The sequence below is a fragment of the Calypte anna genome, chromosome 1 (genome assembly GCF_003957555.1).
Source record: "Calypte anna isolate BGI_N300 chromosome 1, bCalAnn1_v1.p, whole genome shotgun sequence".
NCBI classification, from domain to species: domain Eukaryota; kingdom Metazoa; phylum Chordata; class Aves; order Apodiformes; family Trochilidae; genus Calypte; species Calypte anna.
In genome coordinates, this window is record NC_044244.1 from 169,932,389 (window position 1) to 169,956,639 (window position 24,251).

The 24,251-nt window shown below is 38.0% G+C and overlaps 1 protein-coding gene across 1 annotated transcript; it reads right to left on the reverse strand.

The window, feature by feature from the left end:
* Window positions 1-1,256: 1,256 nt before the first annotated feature.
* SUCLA2 (succinate-CoA ligase ADP-forming beta subunit) lies at window positions 1,257-23,713 on the reverse strand. The gene is made up of 11 exons (XM_008492784.2): window positions 23,484-23,713; window positions 21,389-21,572; window positions 11,147-11,246; window positions 10,786-10,948; window positions 8,006-8,134; window positions 7,414-7,552; window positions 6,120-6,281; window positions 5,895-6,037; window positions 4,341-4,461; window positions 3,962-4,050; window positions 1,257-2,090 (listed from the first exon to the last, which is right to left on the reverse strand). The coding sequence occupies exons 1-11, from the start codon at window positions 23,568-23,570 to the stop codon at window positions 2,016-2,018; spliced, it is 1,392 nt and encodes a 463-aa protein (XP_008491006.1). The 5' UTR covers window positions 23,571-23,713; the 3' UTR covers window positions 1,257-2,015.
* Window positions 23,714-24,251: the final 538 nt, after the last annotated feature.

Here is a 24,251-nt window from a genome sequence, read left to right on the forward strand (position 1 = left end):
AAATTGTATACAGTCACCTTCCTATCCCACACCTCTACTTCATTGCTTGTTAAAGGAATTCTATGGGCTTCAGATTTACCCTAAAGGCAAACAGGGCTCTGTGGAAAGTCTACTACTTGTGATCACCTTACTGAGGATATCAGTATTTTACATTCCTTTCAAAGATGAAAATTACTTTGCTTTGGCTCCCTCTCCCCTGCTCACCTGCATTTAACCATTCAAATAGGGTACAAGAAAATCCTGGGCTAATAGAAGGATCCAGTTTTTCCTCCATTCTAATTCAGTGTTTGTACTAAACAACTGATTCTATTTCAAATTTTTGGCAACACCAACTCCCTTCTGTCTTACTGTTCCTCCCTCTGATTTAGAAAGGGAAAGTTTTTTAGAAAATACCCTCCTTATGAAACTAAACATTACCATTTGAGACAGATTTTCAAGTAAAAAAATAAAGCTAGCAGCAAACTGACATGCTAGAACTTAATTGTAACTTCTAGATTATTCAATGCTTAACAAAACTATTTTAATCAGTTATCTCTGCAAATCCATTCAAGGCCATTGAATAAAAGCAACTCTAAGCATACCCACAAGCCCAGTTTAGTGTGCTGGATCAACAGCACAGAGCAGCCAGCTGTGAGAGATCAACTAGGACTGAAAATAATCCAGTTAAAATCTAAAGTGGTTGAATTTTTGCTGGTCTTCTACAGTACTGTAAAAGCAAACTACTGAAATACACAATATTAAAGTTGCTTCATTTATCACCCCATATGTATGATCAACTATAAGTTTCCCCACATTTCATATGATCCTTTTAAGCCCTTAATTCATGATTATATGATTTCTCGTTTTAACATCATTTGGAAACAAAGTGGCAAATAGATCATTATCTAAATTTCAAGTTCTATGTAATATCAAAATCAACAGCATTGTGACAATAATTAATGGTTAATACTGGATTTGTTAATAAAAACAACATTTCCCCAGAAAGCAGTATTTTCCTACATATTTGTTTGTGCAGAGATCAGTTATGGCCACTTTAGTAAGATGTTATATGCATGATATCTCCAAAGTTTTTAACACAGGGTGAGTTCACATGTTTTTAACCACACAGTGACTAAGGAGGGGAAAAAATTACCCTATATGCTATAGTAAAGTTACTTCTAAAATGCTTTTAGCTTGACATCTTAAATTATGGTTTAATCCATGAGTATATGCAATTTATCAAGATGGTGACATATACAGAAAAAGACAGCACAAGCTTTGGGAGACATTTTATTAATGTACAATTTTATTAGTGATGTACAATAGACATTTTAATTCTCTATGTATTTTGTCCCCTTGAAGTCTGGTAAATTCTTGTTCATATATAAAACTACACAATGTTTTAGGTTTTGGGTTTTTTTGGGTTTTTTTTTTTGCAAGGACTGGAAATGTTGAAAATCTAAGTGCTACAGTATATTTTGTAGTGATTAAACACCTTGTCCGGAAGAGTTACCAGCCACTTCATTGAAGCACTTCCAAGAAGGTTTCTGATCAAGTTCAAATGCACCTGTTCATAAATAATGATTGGTTTGCTCGTGTCCACTATACTGCTAAGTACAACTGTCTCCAATATAAAATACCGTTTCAATACATTTCTCCACGTGGACAACTAGATCATCTAGTCATAGTTAACCCAGGCTAATACAAATTTACAAGTAAAATAACTTCAGCATTTATTCAGAATAATTACTTTTCAATCAGAAGCTTTACTTTGGACAACGCAGAAGTATATTGCAAGTGACATTCTGCAGCAGAAGCTGGAGGCTTGAGAACAACAACTAAAAAGGACTAAATATCAGCAATACATGCTTTTATAAGAACTCTGACCATTCTGAATGTTAACATTAAAGACCAGGTACTTCAGTTTGTGCGCCTGTCAAAGAATCAAAACCTCCACACAAAAAAAAAATTAATGATATCCCACAGAACACAGTATTTCAGAGAACATGTTAGACACCGGCACGACACTTCTCAGGTCAAATTGGCAACTGAAATTTAACATCCACCTGAGCTTCTTTTGCTAAGGTTACTATTTCAGAGAGTTTCACCACCTGAAAAACAGAAAACAAAGACTTAATTTCAAAACAGTTCTAACTTGAGTGAGCTGGACTAATTTTTTTAAACAAAATAATGTCAGGGAATCATCAAGATCTTAAAATAGGGGACTGCTTAGCTCACTGCTTAATTGCTTTTAAATAAAAAAATCTATTACCAAGTCTTTTAAAAAAAAAAACAGAGTTATATAATGTCTGGTTCTCACTACCAACCAAATACCTTGGTAAAAGCCTAGAAGTTTCAAACTTCATGTGCCACACCTTGTTTTATTCGAAGGTGTTGGGGCACCCACTCACAAGAGATGTGTATCCAGAAGCTATCTATCCTCCAGGTTTTTGTTGCAAGTATGTCTGGATCTAATTTTGTTACCTTATGTAGCCTCAAATTCTCTTGCATAACTCAAAAACTGTGGTTTTTTTTTTCTGCTCAGATTCAATTATAACAGAGTAATGATTCTTTAGTAGAAGAGACACAGAAATCCACCAGATGCTCTCTGATTTTCTGCAGTTAAAATCTTCATTGTTAAAAAAAGCTTCATTGTTGCTACATGTTTTTAGTATGTTTTTCCTACCCTCTATACCAAACTTCAAAAGCACCCAAAATACTAATAAGCTAGAATAGTTTACAGGCATCTGTTAACTATTTAGGCAGAAAATAAATACTTTCAACATCACTGGTGATATTCACTGCTTAATAACTCTGACCTATCCTCATCCATTTGATTATCCTACATAATGTACCTTCTTACATAAACATGTTTAGAAAGTACCTATGAGCAGCATACAAAACCAACTATAACCCTTTCAAAGAGAGCTTCTACAGATAAAAGTAATTTAAGACTACAAAACTAATTTTAATTATATTTGCATGGCTACATGATTCAGCTGAGAACTTCAGATTCAGGAGCAACTCTAGAAAATGCATTATCAGATGCAAAATAGCCTCAAGACCCATACATACTCTTAGGGAAGATTTCCACTGACCTACCCAAAGTTTGGCCAGCCTAGCAGGACTTAATGTTATTCCTTAAAACAGAGGGCTTGCATGTCAAGCTAAGCAAGTTAATTCTCCAAGTAATCCACAGCTGCTTCTAGAACTTCAACCCCAGAAAACAAAACACACACAAAAAAACCTCACAGAATCACACAGTCTGGTTGGAAAAGACCTTTAAGATCATTAAGTCCAACCATAACCTAGTTCTACCAACCATTAACCTAACTTTACCAAGCCTAAACCATGTTCCCAAGCACCCCACCTATGCATCTTTTAAAGACCTCCAGGGACAGTGACTCCACCACCTCCCTGGGCAGCCTATTCCAGTGTTTAATTACCCTTTCTGTGAAGAAGTTTCTTCTGGTATCTATCTAATCTAAACCTCCATTGGCATAATTGAGGCTATTAACAACCAACCTGTCTTATTCTCTTATTACCTTGTGAGGTAATAGGATCCTCAACTACTCTTGGTTTTAATCACACCCACTGAAATATAGTGGTGAATCAAAAAAAGTGTTACACTGCATTTTTCAGCTACCTCAATACCTCAGTATTTTCTTCCAAGGCCAGTGATTGATCTGGTTATTTACCTGTTTGGTTTATTTTTTTTAAACCTATTCCTTAATCTCTTTCCCAGTTAAAATAAGTAAATTTCAAACAGAAATTTCTGGGGTATAACAGCTTCTGACTGAGTAGTTTTTCTCCTTACTAAATATGTAATTATTCATTCATAAAATATTTGCTTCAGACCTTGATAGTACCTAGTACTGTGCTTTAACCTAAGCTACCAGCTGACTAAGTGGAGTTTCAGCTTTTTAATATTCTGCAACAGGTGCTTTGTTCTGAAAAGGATATTCATAACCAGATATCTTACCATTTTTGCAGCTTCATCTAAGTCATCACATGCCAGGATTTTGAGGCCACTTGATGTTATTAAAGCTTTGGCATCATCAACTCGTGTACCTTAAGAAACAGATAAAATGCCACTTTTTAGTGAACAGGAGACTACTACAGCCAAAGTATTCTCATATGTTCTAGGAAGCTTATTCCAAAAGAAAATTAGTGAATAAATCCAGAAGATAAACACTTCAGTAGTTTTAAAAACAGGAAATCTCTTTTTATTAACATGTCAATCCTAAATTCAAGGTTTGCCTTATTTTTCCATAGTCTTCAGCTTACAGGCTACTTGCTAAGCAACAGATAAGCTCAAGAACATTTGTCAATATGGACAGAAATACATTAAGCACACTCACCTTGCAACCGTACCACAATAGGTATTTTTAGGTCCAAATCCTTTACTGCCGCGACGATGCCTTGTGCTATCACATCACATCTCATAATGCCACCAAAAATATTTACCAGAATAGCCAGTACCTACAGAACACATCACAATAGTCACATTAAAACGGCCAGAGGCACATTAGGTAAGCACACCACTCACCCTTAAGCCTTAGAAAAATTCAGTCTCCTTTTGTGTAATAAGAGACTTGGCACCATTTCTGTTCTAGAGAGCATCAGCAACAGAAGTACAGTTCTCTGAAGTTGCATATAGCAGAACAGTTACTCCAAGACCCTACTGCAAAGCTGCCTGCCCCAGGAAGCTTCCACATCGTCCCTAAATCCAGCATAAATTGCAAGCAATAGTCATTTCTCTTACTCACAGTGTGTATTCTGTGCAGCTGCTTCTAAAGGCATACGCTCATCTTCTGTACAAAGCCAAATCTGTACATTACTTCAATTACTCCAAGCATGATTAGAAAGAGCTGTTTGATTTTCTTCAAGCAGGTCAAACAGATGAAACTCCACTAGTCAGTTTACAACCCAATTTGTCAGCTGTTTTCCATTTCTAACAGCAGAGGTACCTCCACACTAATATCTCAACGTACTGAGGAAGCCATGCTAAAAACTCCAAAGTTTACAAAACTGAAACAAGGCACTTTTTATACAGTATATGATTTATATACATTTTATTCAGGAGGAATAAGCCTCCTTAAAGGGAAGGGAAGTCTTAAAGGGAAGTCTTGTCCTACACAAGAGATGGAACAGAAGGGTAAAAAGATCATGGTTAATGGTAAAAGATGGAAAAAAGTAGGAGTAGAAATGGGTAGAAGACATCATTGGAGGAGAGAAGAAACTTGTCTCTGCTATACGGCAGAAGCTGCTTACACTAGCACCTCAGAGGGCTGTTCCAAACAGTCCCTGAACTAAACTCATCCCTCTGGGCTCATAGATCTCTTCCTCTAGTTTCAATCAATATATTATTTTAATAATATTCATGCACTTCTGACAAACTTGAGATAGGATAAAACATTAATGCCCTTCCAAGCCCACTGCCAAGTTATTTTATCCTACATTACATAAAACTAGTACCTTGGAAACTTGTCTGTGTAAGGCACTGTTAATATTCATCTCCACAACTCTATGCACAAAACAGACTCAGCTTGCAAACCAGGCCCCAAAAAAATGGAAACCCATCTGAATACTGGTTTCTGTTTAAACAGCAGTCATAGAGAGCTGCTGATTCAAAGGCTGCTGGAAAGATTCAAATGCAGCTTAACTTCAACCAGAGGACACAAAACTGCCTACTGAGTATACAGCCAAAGAGCCTATTTCTAAAAAGGAGAATAAATTCAACAGATTTTAAGGCCTCCTTCAGTTGCACCAAGCTCAAGCTAACACCACCATTTTCTTCCCTTTTTAATTTTATGTTTATAAAAGCATGTTTTTACATGCACTAAGCACTGTCTTTCAAATTATATCCTGTTTTACCACTGTGTAATACCTTGATATGCCAACACCTCCCTCACCTTCTTATCAGAGGTAATAAGCTTGAAGGCTTCTGTCACTTGCTGTGCTGTAGCACCACCACCAACATCAAGGAAGTTTGCTGGAGTTCCACCATGAAGTTTAATTATATCCATTGTGGCCATAGCTAAACCAGCACCATTGACTATATGAGAATAAAGATAACATTTAGGAATTCAATTCATAAATTCATTAGGTCATTTAAAAATCCATTAAATACAACACACCTAAGCAGCCTATGTTTCCATCCAATCCTATATAGTTGAGATCTGATTTTGCAGCATCCCTGTCTCTTTGATCCTCCTGTGTCCAATCCTGCATATCAAAGATCTTCTTCTGACGATAGGCTGAATTACTGTCAAAGTTTATCTTTGCATCCATACACAACACTGAAAGGAAAAAAAAAATCATTTAATACCAGAATAATACTTAAACTGCTAGAGATGTATGTTAATTTACATTAAGTCAAACTTGGCTGCTAGCTCATGCAGTCCAAACTTAAAAGTTTTGTTGATAACACACACTTAGCACTGCATATAAATGGAAGATTCTCTACAGTTTACCACACAATCAGCTGAGTCCCTTTAACTGCACAAAAAGCAAGGACAACCGTATTTTTTGAGACACCCTAAAACTGAAGACACTTTCTTCCAAACTGTTTGATAAATCTGGGCAAATTACACTTCAGGAAATGGCACAAAATTAATACCAACAGCTCTCTGGTTTGGATTTTTTAAATCCCTGTTTTCTGCTGTCTGCATGCACATAAGCACACAGAAACACAATAAAAAAACACCTGACTTGGGAGAAAAGGTGTCAGAAGAATACACACAAAAATAAATTTCACTTAGATGTATCAGGTGATGTGGAAAACTTCACAGAGTATTCTTTACATTAGAACTAAGTTTCTGTCTGTACAAATGTAAGAGTTCATTTCTACCCCTCACTACAGATGAGATTCAATTTTGGGGGAGAGTGGAATTGGCTGTGATTGATTATTAGCTATTCTACCACTGGATATGCTAAAACACTGACAAACATCAAGCTACCACTTAAACACCTATACTCTCAATACATCAAACTCAAATCAGTCATTCTGATGCCCAAGCACTAGAGGTAGGAGACTTCTAAAAGATGCTACTATTCTGGCAACCTTTTCACTACCAACTTTGAATACAAAAGATGGCTCAAGTTTCCATTCACTAATTTTGAAAAGACAGCTGCCAGAAATGCCTTACTCCAGGCAGCCAAACAATCAAGAGTGGAAAATGTGTTCTTTTTAAATAGCTAAAAAAAAAGGAAGCTGTTTAAAACCTAGAATCTTATTCAGTAATTAAGAGCAGATATCTGTTATGCTTACATTCTCAAATTCAGATGCTTCATTAAATTCCTTTTTCAATATACCATGTTAATTCTAAGTCCTCTTGCTCTACCCAGCCAAAGTTTTAGCAAGGCAAAGCAACTAACTCAGATTTACAGAAATGGAAACCTGCCACATGAAGAGTATGAAAAAAACATTACCAGCTCCTGATGCATCTTCCACCATAGGATTTATTTCTATCATGGTAGCATCATACTTCATGAAGAGATTATATAGTTTCATCATATTGTCAGCTGCTTCATCCACCAGATTAGAAGGAAATCCCATTTTTTGGGCAAGCTGGAAGTAAAAAATTGGTTACCAGTTAGCTGATGCTTGATTCAGTTACAATTTGGGAATGTTTTTCACACAATGAAAAAACACCTGAATCAATCTGGGAATGGGAAAGTGGGAAAAGTTTAGCTATTATTTCACAATGTCAATTGTAATTGTTTTAGAACCTCTCCCATCTTCCTGGAGAAAAATTAAGTCTTGGGTTTGAAAAGATTGCTTTTATTACAAAACACTGCACTTACTCTAACAAGGAACTAGTAAAAAGCCACCATCATATGCCTTTATGAAACTACATAAAAGATAAAGCACTTCTATGCAGAGGTTGATTTACATTGACTATCACCTAAAAATAACTGGATATCTAGTTAATATCTGTTTCAAAATGTCAAAAGGTTGAATGCACACACACTTTACAAAATTTAGAAGCACTAATGTGTACTTTTCTGCATTAACAATTACCCTAACAGCTTGCTCCTTTTTTATGCCTTCCATTATATCAATGGGCTCCTTAATTATTGCATCAGGATTCTCTGCAGCAACATCTTCAATATTAACACCACCCTGAGAACTGCCTATCAACACAGGACCCTGGAACAAAAAGGAAAAAAAGAAAAGCATAAGTAATTTTAGACCACACAATTGAAACTTAATTCTTTCCATAAGATACCTTACAGCAATGAAACTTTAGTTAGTTGGAAATTTCTTTTTTGAGGGGGGTATTTTACTTGTATGCTTTTTCTGGGGAGACTGTTACTATCTATTCAACTATATGAAGCCTTTTAATAATACTGTCCAAATGTTAAGGTGTATGTTGGGTCAAAGTTCTTTTAACAAGGAATATACTTTGTATGCAATGTAGCAACACAGCAATTAACAAAGACAGGCTAGTTTTAAATTTTGATAAACATTCAACTTTGTAATTGTATGCATTTTATGTTCTAGGTTGGTTCCAGAAAAAGAACAGCTGCCTCTTCTCCCCCTTTCTCCTCTCACCCCAACACAAACACACATCAAATACACAGCCCCTCTGCTATGCTCCAGCTCCAAGGCCAAATCTAGGTCTGCAGAACCTAGTGACAAATGACTACAAACTACTCCTGTTCAGTAAAATCTCTAAACTCAACAACTATAGACATCCCTGAAAGTAAGTCATAGAATTCTGACAGAACATCTCTCAAATATTCAATAATAAAAGAACCTAAGAAGTAGGAATTGATAAAATTTGCAGCTGAGATTTTTTTAAAAAAAAAAACAAACTACATTTCAACAAAAGCATCAAGGACTCACTACCAGGGAACCTCAAAACCCCTCCACATGGCAACAGTCCTCCAGCTTACAGTAAAAACATCCTTGTACCACCTCAAGCTACCTTCCCTTACCACAACACCCCTGCATGAATGATGACAGCTGGTGTACCATGACAGGTACATATCAGAACAAGTATTAAACCACTAAAAAGTCTTATAATTGTTAGCAATTAAAGTGTGACACTGGTTCAGAGAACAATAATCACACTGCTCCCCTCCCACCACTATCCTTCCAAATGAAAACGAAGAGATGGCAAATTATTCTACACCTAATAGGGAGCTTCAACACAATTAATGTTTCTGGATATTCGTATCTTGAACAGTCAAGAAGCTACAAACACATTATAAAAATAACACATCACTGACCAAAGTGAACAGTTTTGCTTAAAACAAACTCTTGCCCTTCTCTATGAATAACATCCAAGGAATCAAGTTCCACTTCTAACTATTTTACAAACTTTTTTTTCCTCCTTAAAGGAAGAGGTTTGCAATAACATCAGGAATACACACTCTGTGTGCTCTCCAACATTCACACTTCCTTCTTTTGAAAGGCATTTTCTCATCATAAGCATCATAGAAAAATTACAGAAATTACAAGCACACCTAAAAACATGACTTAAAGTCAGCAGAAGAAGCAAGGCATATCCCTATGAAGACAACAATCCACACAGCTATACACTAATAAAATTTATTTTTATACAAGAGTAAGAACAAATTAGAAAAATGTTTGCTTTATCTAATCTTCTTAAATCTGTTACAGTTTTAGCTTCATAAGGATGCTTGCCTGAATAGTACAAAATTTTAGGATGATAAAATCCAATCATTTACAGTATTTTAATGCCACCTTGTGGTAAATCTGGGGTGTCTACTATAACATTTGGATCTTCACAGCATTATTATAGAGTACAACAGAACGCAGGTACCCAGACCACAAAACTGTAGTAAAATCCAATACAAATGATACAGAAAGAACACTACAGGAGAAGAAGGAAAAAACATAATATTTAACTCCTAACCTTGCTATTAAAAAAAAAAAAAAAAAAGACTGGTTTCCTCATTCCTTCAGAGAAAATTCTTTCATACTCATGCCAAAGATGCTCCTCTAATTACCAAGAGTCACATCTCTGCAAACTTCTAAATATCCAGATAGACCAAACTCAGCTTTTGTTAAACTTCAGAAAATAAATGGTCCAAGATCTGCTTTACCCTGGTTTTGCTAAAGTTATTTAGAAAATTGTGCTCTGTAATGCCAGAAAATACACTGACACATTTCAGTAACTGGGTTTGAATTCTAGAATAAAAAACTACTTATCCACATGTACTGAAAACACGAGCAGTAGAGACTATGCTTTAAGTTCCTGAAAGCTCTGAAGACACCTCTAAGCCCAAATCTTCTTACTGGTTCCTGAAGGAGTATTGCACTCTCAGCACTGAGGAACACACCTGTGCACCTCTAGAAACCTTCACACACTGACTGCAGAAAAAGGATGTTTGGTTTATCCACATTGGCTCTTCCAAAGTATTTTCACTTGTATAGTTCCCAGCATTCTTAAATAGTGTGTCATGTACATGCACACACAGAGCTGTATTTTTAAACTAAACTCTGGCATGACTGCCTGGTAGAGAAGTGCAAACTAAAACCAAAATTAAAATAAACCCCTCATTGTACACATGTCCCTTTCAGCCATATGCCTCTGAATTTCAGGTGGGGCTACTGGTGTTTATTTCTTATTCCTCAAATTTAACTTGTGGCATTACATTCTTTAAAGCATTTAAACACTAAGGCAATCATATAGCAGGCATCATGGGAAACAAAATTTAGCTTATGTATATTCCTGAGTTTCAAAGTAAACCAGTACAGTAAACAGTTTTGAGGTTTTTTTAAAACTCAGCTACAACAATTAGTTTGCTTTTAGTTCTAATATTACTCACTTGAAACGACCTTTCCATTGTTATTGCAAAATAGTATTCCCTCCTGGGATATCTGCGCTCACAGATAAATACTTGATTGCATATTCTGCCCTTTTCTCCTGTCTGCTTGGTAAACAACTTCTTTCCAATCATTTTGGAGGAGATATCTTTTGCTTCTTCTGGACTAGAATAAAAGAAGCTCAGAATGTGACAAAGAAACTGCTGGAAAAAACAGAAGTAGCATGAAAAATAATCTCATCTAATTTTTGTTATTTTAAGGTTAATAATTAAAATATTGATTTTAAACTAAGCAAGAGGTTCAATTCATAATGTGAAACTTTGAAGTTTTTCCACCTGGTTGGATAATTTAGAAAGAACTTACGAAAAAACTATTTTCACTCCTCCTTTGAGGCCACCTTCAAATGTTCCTTTTCCTCTACCACCAGCTAAAACCTGTGCTTTTACCACAAGGTCCTTTGAACCTAGAATGAAAGAAAACCCAAAGTTTGTCATCTAAGACAACTAAAATGAATTGTCCCAAATAAAACAACAAAGGCTGTTACTATTTATCACCCCATTCTTCACCACCACCCCCCATTCAAAACACAAATATGTGAATCCCAGTCTGCAATTGTAACACACAAAGGTCATTCCAAAAGTCACAAATCATCCACAAATAGCACCTTCAGGCTGTTCTGTGAACAAACTTTGGTGTGCTAGTATCTGGAAGTGTTGATACATCTTTAACATGTTTGAATCACAAATCAATGTAAGGTTAGCATCTCACATACTATTAACAACACAAAACTGAGTACCTGACACAACATAAGCCAAGATTTTCCCCAATCAAGTGCAAATATCCTCTACCTGTAGCAGCTATCTTCTCAGCAATGATATGACTTACCCAAGTCAACCTGCAGATCCACTGTGGCTTCCATTCAGCAGAGCACTGATGCATAAGCCTGAGTGCTTTGCAGAAGTCAGAGGCCTCAGCAAATCCACGTTTTTCCCCACAATAGGCAGGCCAAGCCCTTTAGCTGCCTTTAACTGCCTTAAAATTCCTTTCAAAAATATTTCTCTATATAGGGGAGACTGTGTGTTTGGGTTTAAAGTGTCAAGTATGAGAATATAATCAAAATCAAGTGGGATATTCTGAACAGTCATCAAAAGGCAAAAAGCAAAGCAAAAAGTCCATCAAGTCATTTAAGGCAATTAGGGAAGAACTGAGCACACTGCAGAAAGCAGTATGTGAGTGCTGCCCCATTCACACTGGTGCAGCACATGGTGCCTTTTCTCATGCCACACTTAGCTGAGCCACTCCGGTCTTTCCAAGCAAGGAAAGGACTTCTCTTCAATGTGAAAAGGTAGCCACAGAAAAGCCTATGAAAAATTACAGTACTTGAGCAAAACAAGTCACTGTGCATACTGAAAAATAACACATCATGCAAAAATATTGTGCTGACTTCTATTTTGATCTGCATGCTGCTTGGACAGATAAAATTAAACATGCATAATATCACAAGCTAGGGTGGCATAAGCTAACAGAATGCTCAAGTTACTATTCCTAGCTAATCCTTATAGATTTAATTTCTTGACTGTCTAGCTAACAACAGATCTCTGAATTCACAACCACTATGAAGTACCTTGGCACAAGAACCATAAAGATTATAAATTTGCAGGGATATGTTGATCTAATATAGTATATTATATTAGACTTATTTTCTTGAAGATAACTTTTTTTATAGCTACTAGCAATCAAGTAAATTAACATGCTTTATAGAAGCCACACAAAACAAGACTTGGACTTTTTGTATTCATGAGACCAACCTTTATGCAATTATGTTAAGTATAAATTTGCTTTAGGAAACACTAAGCCTCATGTATGAGTAAGATTAGAAATAGCTGCTTCATGAATAAATGAACCATATACTCCAACACGCAAACTTAAAAATAAAGCTCCATCCATTTGAACATATTTTACCTTGCGCATGCACACAAATACAAAATTTGGAGTAGCTTGATTACTTCCTAGCACTACAAAAGAGAGGAAAATACTTTCTTCTCTGTGAAGAGCTTAAAAAAATAATCCACAACACACTCGCACTCACTCACTCCCTTGATCACAGAGGATCCACCTGGGCTCCTTTACAAGGATTTGAACTGACTCGAATATTAAAGATTTTAATATTCAGTGTTATTTAATTTATTGTTTTGAGCTTTCTACAGAAGCTTTATCTGACAAAGATTTAAACCAGATAGATATACTTAGTAACCAAGACTAAGAAATTTAACTTACAATTCCCTAGGACGTTCAGACAGAAGAATCCTATTTCTCCACCCTACTTTTCATTTCCTACACTAAGTCCAGAAGGTAAAAATTGCATCTACACAGAAGTCAAAAAGTTCACCCACGGGCACCTTCAGGAGAAGCAATTACTCCTCCTAGCAATAAAGACCAGAGCCTGAGCAAGTCAGAATCTCTCATCTGGAACATTAAGTTTAGCTCTAGGGATGATCATAAAAGTAATTACTAATGCAAAAATGGTCACTAGAATGACCACTACAAATGACTAAATGACTAAAAGAGGTTGGTACTTCTTTAAATCTATCAAAGGAGAACAAAGCAGGACCACACCTATAGTCTTTAGCCATATCTGGGGAAGGACAGAGCAAGACACAACTGCAATTCATACTGTCTGCACCAGCCAAAACCAAGCCACTAAAGGAAAGGAAGGTCTAAAAAGGTACAAGAAAAAAAAGCACTTATTTACATAGAAGATAGGAAAGCCAACCAGGAGGCATGAGGGAAAAACAGGAGATTTAGAAGAAACTAGGCAGAGATGTTCCCTCTGATGTTCTTAAGACAAAATTCAATTAAGATTGTTGGAAGGATACATGGGGTATGGACTGCAAAAAATAGCAAGGCTAACAATCTCCCTAAGTGGCATGCTCTTCTACCACCATGAGAAGCAGAGTACTGGAACAGAGACACCACTGCTGGTCCCATAAGTTATTTCTTAAGAATTTAACGATTTTGCATGATTACACTTTGGCAACACATCAAGACAGAAAAAAAATGTGTAACAACTTTCAACTTTTTGCAATCAGTTTTGGCCACAGGAAAGTTGTCACTGGACTATCCCTTTTGCAACAACTGAGCATTACATGAGCAGGATATTAATGATTTTTGTCTTCCTACAGCACTGCAAGCAAACTAGCTGCTTGTTCATAGAAACACATAACACTTCAAGGGTTATTTGACCATCTATGTTTAGAAGCAATTAAGTTGCACAGATGTACCTGAAACAAAATGTAAGATAACATGTCTCAGGAAAACCTTAACCCATGCAGAAAGTTTTTTGTTCAATAAATTTTTTCCCTACAGCTCCTAATTGAAGTGACCCTAAAACTAAAGGAGAAATGTTTGGTCGCACACCTCATCTGCAGTACTCTCAGACAATGTGACACAGCAGAGAACTGCTGATACACTGTGAGCCAAGAAAAGAAAAAATTTGGAAACCAGCAGCCAACAGTCTGACTCAGTATCAAGACTTTGGCCCTTCTATTTGGTTTACGTTGTGTTCAAGTACAGCTAGACCTTTGTTTCCATGAAAAAAAATAGCAGTTTCTGCCCTAGAGCAGGTATCCATATACAAACTTAGGGTAGTTTATGCCAGCCAACACTACACCACAGCAGCAGACCTACCCTGCCTCCTGTCCACAGCTTTTCACTCATGTCTTTTATTGTGCATTTGTGAGATGATCATGCCTTGAAGCATATCAGAAAAGCAACTCCTCTGAAGGCAAAATCTAGTCCAGCAGGCAGTACTTTTGCAAGCCTGTCCACCTTGTAACAAGGACATGCACATGGACACTGAAGCTAAGGGGTCAGAGAGCAGGGCACCTGATTTCAGCAGCAGTAAATAAACACAGGGCACTAGAACAAACCAAACCTTTAGTACAGTTACTGTCTCAGGTAAGCAACCTACACACCAACACACGGAACTCAGAACAAGCACTTGTTAAGAACTGCATTTCCAAATTAGTGGCAGTTACAGCTAAAAGCATATGTACGTATAACAGGCTGAAAAGAATCAGGAAATGTTTAGAAAGTTAGGAGTAGAATGAGAACAGGTGCCTGAAATCATCAGAACGCTGACTTAGCATCTATCTCTTCAACAAAGATCTATACAGTACTGACACTACAGGTTTCAGCTTCAACAACAGTTTATTAACTAGACAGTGAAAGAGTAATACAGCCAGGAAAGAGATTGTCACTTCTAGCAGTAGTGGTATCTATTGATTGGAAGGAATAATTTCTGATTCCATAACCTATGCTTTCAAACCAGGAGAAAGGTCTCCTTCCCTTACATGCATCCATCGATCTATGTAAAATACAATCTCTTGATATGCTTCTTAAGAGGTTAGGATGACTTTTTGTTCCAGTGTGTAGCTGAAGTTTTCTGTGTAAGAAGAAAGTCTGATAATTAGGGTAATCAATCTTTATTAAAATGTTGTGCTTTACAAGTTTCCATTCTAACTTTAGTCAAATTGCTGTAATTACCACTTCTATGCCCAGTATTGACTGTGGCAGCAATACTGCTTTACTCCTATTACAAACACCTTCCTTATAACTATGCAAGTCTCATGCATTCTGACATAACAGGCAACAGGAAAAGGCAGTAACAGGTTAATAACACAAGCACCAATGAAGTTTTCGACTATAATTTAACAGCAAACCTACCTCAGGAGAGACAGAGACCCATAACTTGCCTCAGTTACTCAAAAGCTTTTTGTTTCAGAAGACTGTTTCTCCATTTGTAATGCAAACTACCTTTTTTTCTTGCTGTAACTCTTAATTTTAAACACATTGTTATATATACTGGAATTATGGAGGGAAAAAAATGGTCCTGTAACTAACAATGTATTATTGATAGAACTCTCAAAGACTATGCCCACCCTAACCCTGACAACACAGGCAGGGAAATCTCAGTATATTACCTGTATTTCGTTAGTAACTATAGTTATTTAGAATTTAACTTTGAACTTGCATTCTTTTTAGCATTTTAAACTTTTGAGTGTTACAAGAATCACTGCATGCAAATCAAAAGTATGATTACCAAAATAATTACATGCCAGGAATTTCACCAAAATAATAATTTCACCAAAAGGACTGTTCCAGCCAGAAGAGTGAACAAAGTGTTTCACACCTATCACAAAATACTATTTTTCACACAAGTACTTCCTGACACTAACCAACTGCATCAAGTTTTACATCAGCTCACGAGACAGGTTTGGTTTTGGCAATAGCTTAACTTAAGCAATTAAAATACAGCCATCAAAATCTGAATCTGCCAGTTAGACAAGTTATTTGAGTTAGTGAATTATCAACAACATACTTTGACATTAGAACTTGAAAGACATTAGGTGCTAAAGCAGAAAGCAAAGGCTGAAGCAAAATATAAGCTTTGAGTACCAACAATGTAGTGTTTGCCAGAATTCAAGTAAATATTGGGTTTCTAGACTACCAGTGCTTGTTATCTAGAGATTTTTACCAGGTAAGGAAAGAACACAATTGGAAAAAACAGTACCTAGCACTGACCACTACAGCATGGAGTTTTTTAACACCTGGGGGATTTCTGCACAAATTTGCTATCACAGTTCATCATCCACATCCTACAGAATCTGAATAAACAATCTGCAGCTTCAGACTTCACAGACAACCTAAAAGACATCAGTTAAAATAGTCAAGCAGATTAATTCACAAACTGTGAAAACGGATGATAGCAAAACAACCAAAAAGCCTTATGTACAAAAAAATAGATGTGAGCTTTCAGTGTAAAATAGAACAATTTAGAAAACCTAACACAGACTACCAAGGAAGGCCTGGCATATACAGAGAAAATCACTCCAGCTTTTGTGCCACTGTGTCTGGCATACCTATTCTCCTGAAGAGCTAATAAAGAAAAAACCAGTGCTTCACCTAAGAAAATCGTTGCATACATTGTATTAAACTTTGGTTTCTGATCTAAATAAAGCTCCAGATCTACAAAATTCTTTATAATAAAATAATAAATAAGTGTATACATTACTTTTTTTAAAAAACAGATACAGGTTGTATGTTTAACCAATAGACAGAAAAATAACTACTTCAAAGATCTGAAAATAAACTCTCTATCACAGAACTGTCTGCAGGAATACAGCCAAGCCAATCACATCAGCCATTCTGGAGAAGGCATACCAAAAAAGACCATTCCTGATAAGACAACCACACCTCTTAAGCTGCAAGGGCAAACGTAGCAGCTGACTCCATTGCTTTCAGTGTTCTTTCAAGATCTCTGGTGTAGAAAGTTGAAATATTATGCACTCAGTTTCTCAACACCTCCTATTCAGTACAGCTTCCTTTTCAGCCTGCCATGAGTATAAAGATGTGGAATTCACAATCTTAAAAACCCACAAAACTACCAGAACACAAAAGCTGCTTCTAATTTTTCATCACTGCAGAAGTCTTCCCTCTCAAATAATCATGAATAAATATAAGCTTTACATAAAAAAAACCCCAGACTTCTCTACAGGCATATAGTATGTCACTCCCTTCCACCCAACTGCTAATAGAGGAAGGTGTCAGGAAGCATCAAAACTTTGGTTACAGCAATACACATACTCTCATAGGTGCTGACTTAACATAAAACAGCAATACTCTACATTTCAAAGACTGCTCTACTGAGCTGCCTGCTATCACATTGATAAGGCACCTGTTCTTCAACAGCCATCAGGCTCATCAGTCATGGTCTTGGTAACAAGTGCATATCAGCTTTTACACCAGCACTGGTCACAGTGCTAGCTGGAATGCACACAGGCTGAGTAAACCATGAACTTAGAGGCAATCATCAAAATGTACTCTAACCTCTTACTAACATTGCAACAGAATTTATTCAGCTCACTTTTTCAAAGCCCCAGTTTTTCATGTAACATATCATAGAATCATAGAATTGGCTGGGTTGGAAGGGACCTCAGAAATCACCAAGTCCAACCCTTAATATGAAAAGACATTGCAAAACCCAGGAATGACTTTCTATTTTTCTTTTAAATCAGTAAACTCTTTAAAGACATCATTAGATAAAAGTCCTCTCAGTTCTGAGCAGGCTACATTCTTTCAGATAAGATCTGGAGGTCCTGATTGGGGACAGTGAAGGACTGGAGGAAAATTAAGTGAGCAGTGACATTTACAGGAGGTCCAAACCTATGGGACTGAATTACTCAGTAGGAGTTATTTTAAAATAGTAATAGTTTCATGAACCAGTATGTGGTAACAATTGCCTTGAAATGAGATGGAAGGCTCATTACAGGGAAAATCTTCTTGTGATAAGTAACAAACTCCAATGATGACTCCCAACAGCCAGATAAATATGGAAAAAAAAAGTGTATGCCAAACAATACTGTATTAATTACAATGGCAAACTTTCCCATGACACAACAGAAAATATTTTTTAAATAGAAGCAAATCCATAATCATTTGCAGAATCTAGCTGGAACAGAAATCTGAGTTGAAAACTGCACTTAGAAGAAATCTGATAGCTGCAGCAGAAATCAAAGTATTTTAAAATAGAAAAAATTCAGGTTTTGGTTTGGTTTTTTTCCCCTGAGACTTGAACCATAAGTGATCTGTCACCACTGCTAAAAAGTTGCTCACAGCATCTAACTTCATCTCAATTTGTTTTAAAAATACTAGAAAAATGTTACAGGAAAAAAACAATGCTAACTCAAGTATTATACTTCAATACACATGCATTTCAAAATTACATACAAGTAAAAACTTTGCTTTCTTTAGGATACTTTGGTCTTAAGCAGAAAAAATACCTAGTAGAAGAAATACTGGGAGACTGGAGAGAAAGCAAACGTTCCAGATTCCAGACTACTTAATCTAACTTCAGAACTCATAATAAGCATACCTTAGAATGAAATTCTAACAAATTTAAATATTTTTGTTAAGGAATATTTACTGCAATCTTTAATTCTGCTTTAAGACACACTGCAACATTCATATTCCCCAGCTTGATTTTACCATTTATCTTGCAGTGATAATCCCTTCTAGTTAGTAGGGATTACCAGTTACCAGTTACTAATAATAGTTCTACTAGTTATCTTGCAGTGATAATCCCTGGTATGGGTAAACTTTGTCTTTGTTCATACAACAGGGTTACCCTGATTTGGCTACAACCACAGCTAAACTACGATCACCTCTCTTAATGAGAAGGTTCTGTTATGCACTAGGATAAAAAGTTACCCATATCTGACCTGAGTGAGTTATCTGCTAAAGGAAAGAAATCCAATGCCAAACTCAAGTCTAGAGAGAGCAAGTTTCTGACTAAAGGTTATCAGGAGCATAGGGACCAACACTAAGGAGAAAGCAAGCAGAGTTACTGACTATCTTTGTAACAGCTTAGACAAACGTTTGTAAAACCAGTTTAACACATTTAAAACCGAGAAGATAATGCCTTATCTACAGGCAATAGCCCTTACACAACAAAAAATAAACCAGGAGCAGGTGGACAGAAACAGTGAGATTTTTTTTTTCACTCTACTAGAGATTTGGTGTTTGGTTTGGGGTTGTTTGGGGGGAGGGGTTTGGGGGTTTTTTTAGAGATACTAAATGAAAACTAGGGTGGAAATGGCAACAATAACAAGGAAATACAAAAGGATTATCTGTCACCATTCTGAACAAGTTCTGGACAATGTCTGGCAAAGCCTCAAAATCTCAAGCTCCTCAAGAGTGTTTTCCTTTTGAGAAGTCTTATATCCACCAGGCACCAATTTAAACCAAGTGTACAGCTGAATGTGAGAAGCTCTGAATTCTTTTATTCTAGCTTCCTAAAAGGATGCTAACTTGTACAACCCACAGCTTCATTTTTCTGACCTCCAATAAATGGCACAGGGCCACATATTCCAGCTACGAGACACACCTATGATGTTCACATGAATGAGACAAAGCTACAAACCAGCTGCCAAACATCACCTGTTTTGCCAAAGGACTCCTCTCAAAAAGAGGAACAAAACAAAAGAAACCTGACCTGCAAGATCTCCTGCTGTCTATTAAAAAGCCACAGGCAAAGATTCTCTCGCTGACCAGTAGCATGAGGTCTGCGGAACTATTAGCATAAGCAAAGGGGTACAGCCCAATCTGTGATATTTAATTCACATTACATGCTCACCCTTAGCAGAAGGTGAGAGTCTGAATTTTAAACCATTCTCAAGAAGTACTGAAACACCTTTGATTTTACTGAAGTTCTACTTTTGTGTATTTCACTCTCTAAGGAGAGCAAGACAAAGAAGGCAGGCAAAGAATATCTGAATTTCTGTCAAATCAGATGTGAAGGAAAAGCAACTTTTTCATTCCTTTCTACATTACAAAGCAGAAAAAAATTCTCTTCTTTTTCAAATCTCATATTTTGCATTAAATGTACACTTGAAACTGAAAAGAATCTAACAAAACCTATAGCCCCAGGAATCACTACAAATACATCTACTGGGAAGTGAAAAGAGATTTAAATATTTGCATGAGAGTAGAATGCAACACAATTAATCAAAACGGTGTGACTAGCTTGTTAATTTTTTCCAGGGAGGGGGAAAGCTTTAAAAATTAAAAAATAAACTAGTGTAACACCTCAAACAGTAGAAGCTGAATTATATCCAAACGAAAACAAAAAAAAAAAAATTAGTATGACACAAAGTGGTAAACTGGCAAATTAACACGTAGTCCTGTCCAAAACTCAACTCTAAACACAAGTATTTAAGCACCAGACAAAGAATACTGGATGTTTTTTCACCAACAACTCAGGAACTCAGCATATAACTACAAGTCACCAAAGTCCCCCCATACTGCATGAAGTAGCTGCATCCTGGCAGAGCAGCATGTTCATAGAAGACTGGATTTCACTCTTCCTGTGCAGCCTAAAAGTAAGTACCCTTTGCATCTTCTGTTCTGAGATGAGATCTCAGACAACAGAAGCCTTTACCTCCTACCATCACTAAAGATCTTCACAACAGATTTCCTCTAACCTTGCTCAAGAGCAAAAACAAATCCAGGATTTGGACAAAGTAGAGTGTATTACTCATCTCAAAGAAGTTTAGGTGGCTATATTAGTCTAGGCTAATACAATTTATGCCTGTCCCCTTCCTTCTAAATAAGACTCACAGGTTACAGGAAAAGTATCTGCAGACTTTGGGATAGGGAACTGACAATGCCTGAAATACTATGTTCACAGCCTTCAACAGAAGCAGGATCAAGTCCTTCACCACTGGAATTTCAGGGACACAGTTTAGCTTAAACAAGTTTCAACACACAACCGAGAGTGTCTTTAAAAAACTAGGTCACCTAACTGATCTCACTGCATGTTTGTGCACTGAGCAATCTTGAGCATTAGAAGACTTCAAATTAAGAGAATGTCAGCTGCAAGGTAGAGACTCAAATCTGCAAGAAAGTTGCTTCACAGGAAATGCTGTCCCCTAAAGAGAGGGTATAATCAGAACTCCAATAAATATCTTCCCAGGAAAGACAGAAGAAGTAGTTACAACTCGTATCAATCCCATGCCCATATTGTATAGGTTCTCTTTAATATTATACCTATTTCTTTTGCTATTTTGTAAGCTTCATCAGGTGTCTTGGCAACTAGTCCATGTGGAACAGAAATGCCAGCTTCCTTCAACAGTCCCATGCTCAGGTATTCATGTAGTGACAGCCTCCTCTGTTGCTGCTGTTGCACCTGAAATCCATGATTATTGAGTATTCCTGAACTTCCACCAAGTACCTGAAAAAACAGAAAAAAAAGGAATAAAAAAGAACAAAGAATGTGACTGTTTTGAAATTCTGGCCTCTTTATTTAGACTTTAAAAGAAATCTCTATGTTAAACATGTTCAGTTTAGTGCACCAGTGCAAACACCTGGACACTTAATCCTATGTAGTTGCACATCACCCTTCCACATCAGTCATTCATGTCAGGTTTTGGGGGGTTTTACTGGAGCAGGAGGAAAAAGCTGGGGAGGTTGCTAGCAGTGACAAGGGTCAGCAGGGTTAAAACGCTCTTGAGTATTTAGCTAACTTTTTTTTTTTAAGGAACAGATCTGCAGTGAAAATAACCTTGAGGAATACTAGAAGCATAAAAGAGCAAAGCATTCAGAATAAGCAGACTGTCTCTCTCTGCCACACAAAGAATGAAGCCCTGGGTAGAGGAGCAGCAAAAACAAAGTTACATTATCTTCAGTGGTTGTACAGGGTCAATTTCATTTGCTACTGAACAGACTACTCAGCCTCCATATGACTATCCTGAAACAGAAAAAAAAAGCTATGACCCATTTCAAACACCTACACTGAATCAAAGGGTTGTCAAAAGTGCAAAATAACTTTAATATTTCAAATACTGAGTAAAATCTAAAATGCCTGATGCTCAATCCAAATAGTTCCAGTGTAGAGTAAGTCTTAATCTAATCAGCAAATGTGATGTACACAACTCCAAGAGCTTCCAAAAGATACTTTGTATAGAGTAATGCAGGGACAAACCTGGCTTGATTATAAAACAATAGAAGTGGTACTACATGAGCAATGCCTTTAAAAAAAAACAAAAACCAGCTACTCATGAACTTGATGACACTATAGATTTTGAAAGGGTATCTTGTAAAGTAACTACTTCATAACAAAATGTATTAACAAGTAAAAAATGTTTGCTGTACTTTTCATATTTCACTATAAACAGGACCTTAATTATATCCACACACAAAACAGCAAACCTACCATGAACAGAGAATAGCACTGAAAAATTCAAGAGATTACAAAACCAAACTTAGAAACAATCAAAAATTTTGCATTTGTTTCTGCTTTTTTAGCACATACAACTGGCATAAGTGCCACAAAAATCAGTTTGTATCAGGAAGCTTCTAATAGACGGGATTTTTATGGGTTTTGCTTCATTTAAGATGAACAACACAGGAGCACTACTACGGCATTTCATGCTAGAGAACTGCCAACATCTATTTAAACTCCAAAGGATTCCTTCTGCAAACAGGAGGCCTTTTCCCTTGGCATGAAACCCAAGTGAGAGATGCTGCCTGCTGCTGTTTCTGGCGCCGGGCAGGCCCTGGGAGGCTGCGTGTAACACGAGAGGGGAACTCAACGCGACCTTCCCTCCGTATGTGGAAGGAGAAGAAAGTCGCAGGGAAGAGTTCCACACTTCTGACGCCAGAGCTGGCTTGCCTGCACTGCTTCCCAGGGGTTCTGCAGCCATGAACAAGGCTACACCCCAAAAACACGGGTAACAAGGGCAAAAGACCTGGGAGATGCGAGCCGGAGGTAGAGCTGACTGGCACAGCCCAAACCCTCCTGCGAGTAGGATGCAAAAGGGAAGACGGAAAAGGGGGAAGGAAAGCAAGGGAAAGCAAATTAGGGGAAGGGGAGTTTGGAAAGGAAGGAAAAGGGAAGCAGGCCGGGAAGACCTGCCGCAACCAGGAACAGCAACCGCGGCAGAACGTACGCCAGAGGTGGGCACAGAACTGCCAGCGCCGCCGCCGCCACCGGGCAGAGCAGGGCCCGGCGGGAGCAGGACGGGACGGCCGCTCTCCTCCCGCCGGCACTTCGCAAGGAGAGACCCCGGCCCAGCCATGCCCTGCCCTGCCCCACCCATGCCAGCTCCGTCCCGTCCCGTCTGCGCTCCCCAGAGGCCGCTACCTTCGCCGTGGCGGTGCCCAGCGTGGCACGGAGACCGCTGCCCCTCATCCCGGCCGAGACCCGGCTGCAGATGATGGAGGCGGCCATGGCTGAGCCCCTTCGCCCTCAGCTGCCCCCTCACAGCGCGCACGCGCTACCACCGAGACAGGGCGAGGGGGGAGCGGAGGGAACGGGGCGGAGCCGGAAGCGATCGGGCAACTCTGCTCCCTCAATGACAACGGCCCGCGGGGGCGACTCTATGGTGTCCGAGGGCCCTGCCCGTCCCCCTATCTGCCGTGCTGCCCCCTGCTGGGGAGGACTGAGGCGGGGGGGGACGCGGAGGTCGCCGCCTCCCCGGGCTCTCGAGTTTTCAGCGACTTTGGTTTAATAAAATGTTGTTTTTCCGACCCACACAACCATCCCTCACACGTCTCGGGAGGAGAGAGCCGCAGCTTTGCTCTGCCATCCCTGCCCTGGTTCTGCTCCAAAGTGGAAAATTTCCTGGTATTTTTAGTCTGAGGAATTTTTTGTTTTTGTATTTCAGGAATGCCTTGGTGCAATAACTCAGGCATGCTGAGTATCAAACTGAACGGGATTGGCAGGAAGCTGAACATGAGCCAGCAGTGTGCCCAGGTGGCCAAGAAGGCCAATGGCATCCTGGCCTGATTCAGGAACAGTGTGGCCAGCAGGTCCAAGGAAGTGATTCTGCCCCTGTACTCAGCCCTGGTGAAGCCACACCTCGAGTACTGTGTCCAGTTCTGGGCCCCTCAGTTCAGGAAGGATATCGAG

What these genes read in the sequence shown, in the direction of transcription:
- SUCLA2 (XM_008492784.2), bottom strand. Translation starts at nt 23,570, where the DNA reads ATGGCCGCCTCCATCATCTGCAGCCGGGTCTCGGCCGGGATGAGGGGC. An exon ending in CAATGGAAAGGTCGTTTCAA is followed by an intron (nt 8,135 to 10,785) that starts GTGAGTAATATT and finishes TTTTTGTTCCAG; the next exon opens with GGTCCTGTGTTGATAGGCAG. An exon ending in AAAAGGAGCAAGCTGTTAGG is followed by an intron (nt 7,553 to 8,005) that starts GTAATTGTTAAT and finishes TTTTACTTCCAG; the next exon opens with CTTGCCCAAAAAATGGGATT.